Genomic DNA, 2,871 nt, shown 5'->3' on the forward strand with positions numbered 1-2,871 from the left:
CAATGATGAAAGATCCAGTTCATCATATTTGGTTGAAATTCCAAAGGCACATAGTACAAACCTATAATTATTTAGGATTTCCTACTGTTAAGTGTCGTGAGTGTATATGTTGAGTTTCAAAAAACTATCAATACCTAATTCATTTATCAAGCAGTTTATGTAATGTGATTTACGCACAAAAACAATGTTGTTTTGAGCTTTATCTGCGGGGACAACAACATATATGTCTTGGAGGTTGCAACATATGGGTCTTTAAAGATTGACGTGCATGTAGCATGGGTATTGATAATTATTTTTTTTAAATTTTTTATCAAATACTAGTAGTTCGTGTCTATTACATCCCAGCTCCTTTGTTCTAACAGGGGTGATCTGAGCCGGATCACCCCTACCAGATCACACACTTTGAGTTTCTTTGTTATGCATGCTATCCTTTGTTCTGTAACATTTTGGCGGGAATGTCAAATCCACTATAAAACTTAAAATTAATTATACGGAAAAGATTATCTATCAAAATTCACGTAGAAAAAATCCAGTGTATATTCAGGGATTCGAACTCAAGACCTTTAGCATATCAAGCCACGACACATACCACTACACCAGGACGACTGGATGCGATTTGACATACTTCATGGAAGCAAGATCTTTTAATAAGTGGGGCGTGTTGGCAGACTTTATTCAGTGGGATTTAAACCTTTTTCGTTAATAAGTGAGTTGTCAGACTAGTTGTTCAATTTGATTTTACACTTTTTCAAAAGTGGAAAGAGTCGGTAAACAAGAGTGGGGCGATTTTTTTATAAAGTGCCGATATTGTGTGGGCCGATTGGCAAGTGGGGCGAGTTGACATTGTTTGATATCTAGTCATCGTGATCGGGGGTCATAAAGGGTATACATCATATAGTAATATATAAAGTATATTATAATGGTTGGGTGGCGTTCTAAACTCGATTTTATGAATTGTAGACGGTTTTTCGTCTAATCTAAAACAGCTGGGATGTAAAATAGTGTCCAGAGGGTGATCTAACACTGACACACCAAGTCCGAATGGGATAACTATTAATGTATGTTGGAGTTAGTGTTTTGTTGTACTTCAGTTTTTCTGTTGTTTCGTTGTTTTTCTCTTATAGTTGATGTGTTTCCTTCGATTTGAGTTTTTAACGTTTTCTGTGCCATGGGCCGATTTTAGGCCGATTTGTATATACTACGTTGACTGCCACGGGCCGATTTTCGGCCGATGTTTTTTTTCTTGACGTCGAACAATAGATTTCAGTGACGTCGCTTCTTTTGTGTACTGTGGGAGGGGCTACAGCACGTTGCTTAGATGCATGCAAAGTGCTTTCAATTTTTCATTTAAGCCGCGTTGGCCATACTTTTATGCAATTTTTAATTTGTTTTAATTTGTGTGGATTTTCTGCTGATTTTCTTTTTTGTATTGTATAAAAAAAAAATAATATCAAAGAAATATTACAGTTTCACTAAATTATGATAGCAGTCGAAAAGTTTAATTACTGAAACCAATTTTAATGCACTGCATGTGCACCTTTTATGGAATAATGATTCTTCAGAAGTACGCTGAATCGAAATCAAACAATACAACAGGCATAAAACATTCAATGAGCGAATTCCAATCCAAATAGAATGACCGATTAAAATCAATTAAAAAAACCCAAATACCATCAAGAAATAGGTCAAATAGGGTAATTTCAAAAGTGCTTGTCATGCTCCTGGTACAGAGACATCTTTATGTGAGGGGTGAGGATTCGATGCATTATAAATGACTATTTCATGTAATTGTAGTGGGTTGTCTGAACACCTGTTATAAAATAAAAACATTTGATTAGAAACAAAAAATATACTTTAATCATGATTCAACACATAAATGATTGTCTTTACAATCCCGGTGAACACCTTTTCCGCAAACTCAACATACAGTCCTACTCCTCCTTCGACCCCCGTAACCATTTCTGTCTGAACATACATCGCAATCTTTTTCTCTGTGACCGGGCAACTTTCTGATCCCGTGTTTGTTCTTATTTTGTCTATTGTCGTCTTGGTTTTCGTTTCTTAGCACCATGTGATCTTTAGCGAGATCCTCTATCAGCCTTTGTGTGAAGGATAGTCTTGACAATTTCGGATTATCGGAAGTGTTTTCTTTATAAATAATGTATGCATTTATTACCATACGGTGCATAAGATTAAAAACAACCTTTTTCCAAACCTTTAACGTTTTTCGTCCATCATTGCAACTCTCTGTCATCATGTCAGCCAAATCTACGCCCCCCATAAATTTATTATACGAGCAAATCATAGCCGGTTTATCATTTTCTTGTGCTGCTTTAGAAAAAGAGGATATGATTCTAACTGGTTTTCGACCATTCCGTTCTTTATATGCACATAACAGAATTCTTCCTTGTCTAATATAAATGCTCTCCTTTTCCTGCAAAACAGGATTCTTGATTGTGTTTGGCATTTGCCGATTAGCGCGTAATGTTCCAGTGAACAATGTTCCTTTTGCTAAAAGCTCTTTAGCCAGATTAATTGAGGAGAAAAAACTGTCAGTAAATAAATGATAAGCTTTGTTAAACAATCCTGCGGCATCTAACAGTTTGTTGACTACGTAAGCACCCTGTAACATTCCTTGTGCATGGTGTTGGGTCATATTGTTTGCCTTTGTAAACACTGATTTGACAAATATAGCCACTGACGGCCTCGGCTAATACCCAAAGTTTGACTCCAAATTTCGCCGCTTTTGAAGGAATGTATTGTATTATTGATGACCGGCCTTTAGATGCTATTAAGCTTTCGTCAATACTTAGGTTCTGTTTTGGAATGTAATGTTGTTTCGACTGTCGATTAAAAAGATCAACGAAGCAC

General features: G+C 36.2%; 1 protein-coding gene across 1 annotated transcript; it reads right to left on the reverse strand.

Moving 5' to 3' along the window:
• Positions 1-1,918: 1,918 nt before the first annotated feature.
• On the reverse strand, positions 1,919-2,656 carry LOC139492900 (piggyBac transposable element-derived protein 4-like). Its single transcript, XM_071281051.1, has one exon. It carries the CDS (start codon positions 2,654-2,656, stop codon positions 1,919-1,921), a length of 738 nt encoding a protein of 245 aa, XP_071137152.1.
• Positions 2,657-2,871: the final 215 nt, after the last annotated feature.

The sequence above is a fragment of the Mytilus edulis genome, chromosome 10 (genome assembly GCF_963676685.1).
Source record: "Mytilus edulis chromosome 10, xbMytEdul2.2, whole genome shotgun sequence".
Classification (NCBI taxonomy): domain Eukaryota; kingdom Metazoa; phylum Mollusca; class Bivalvia; order Mytilida; family Mytilidae; genus Mytilus; species Mytilus edulis.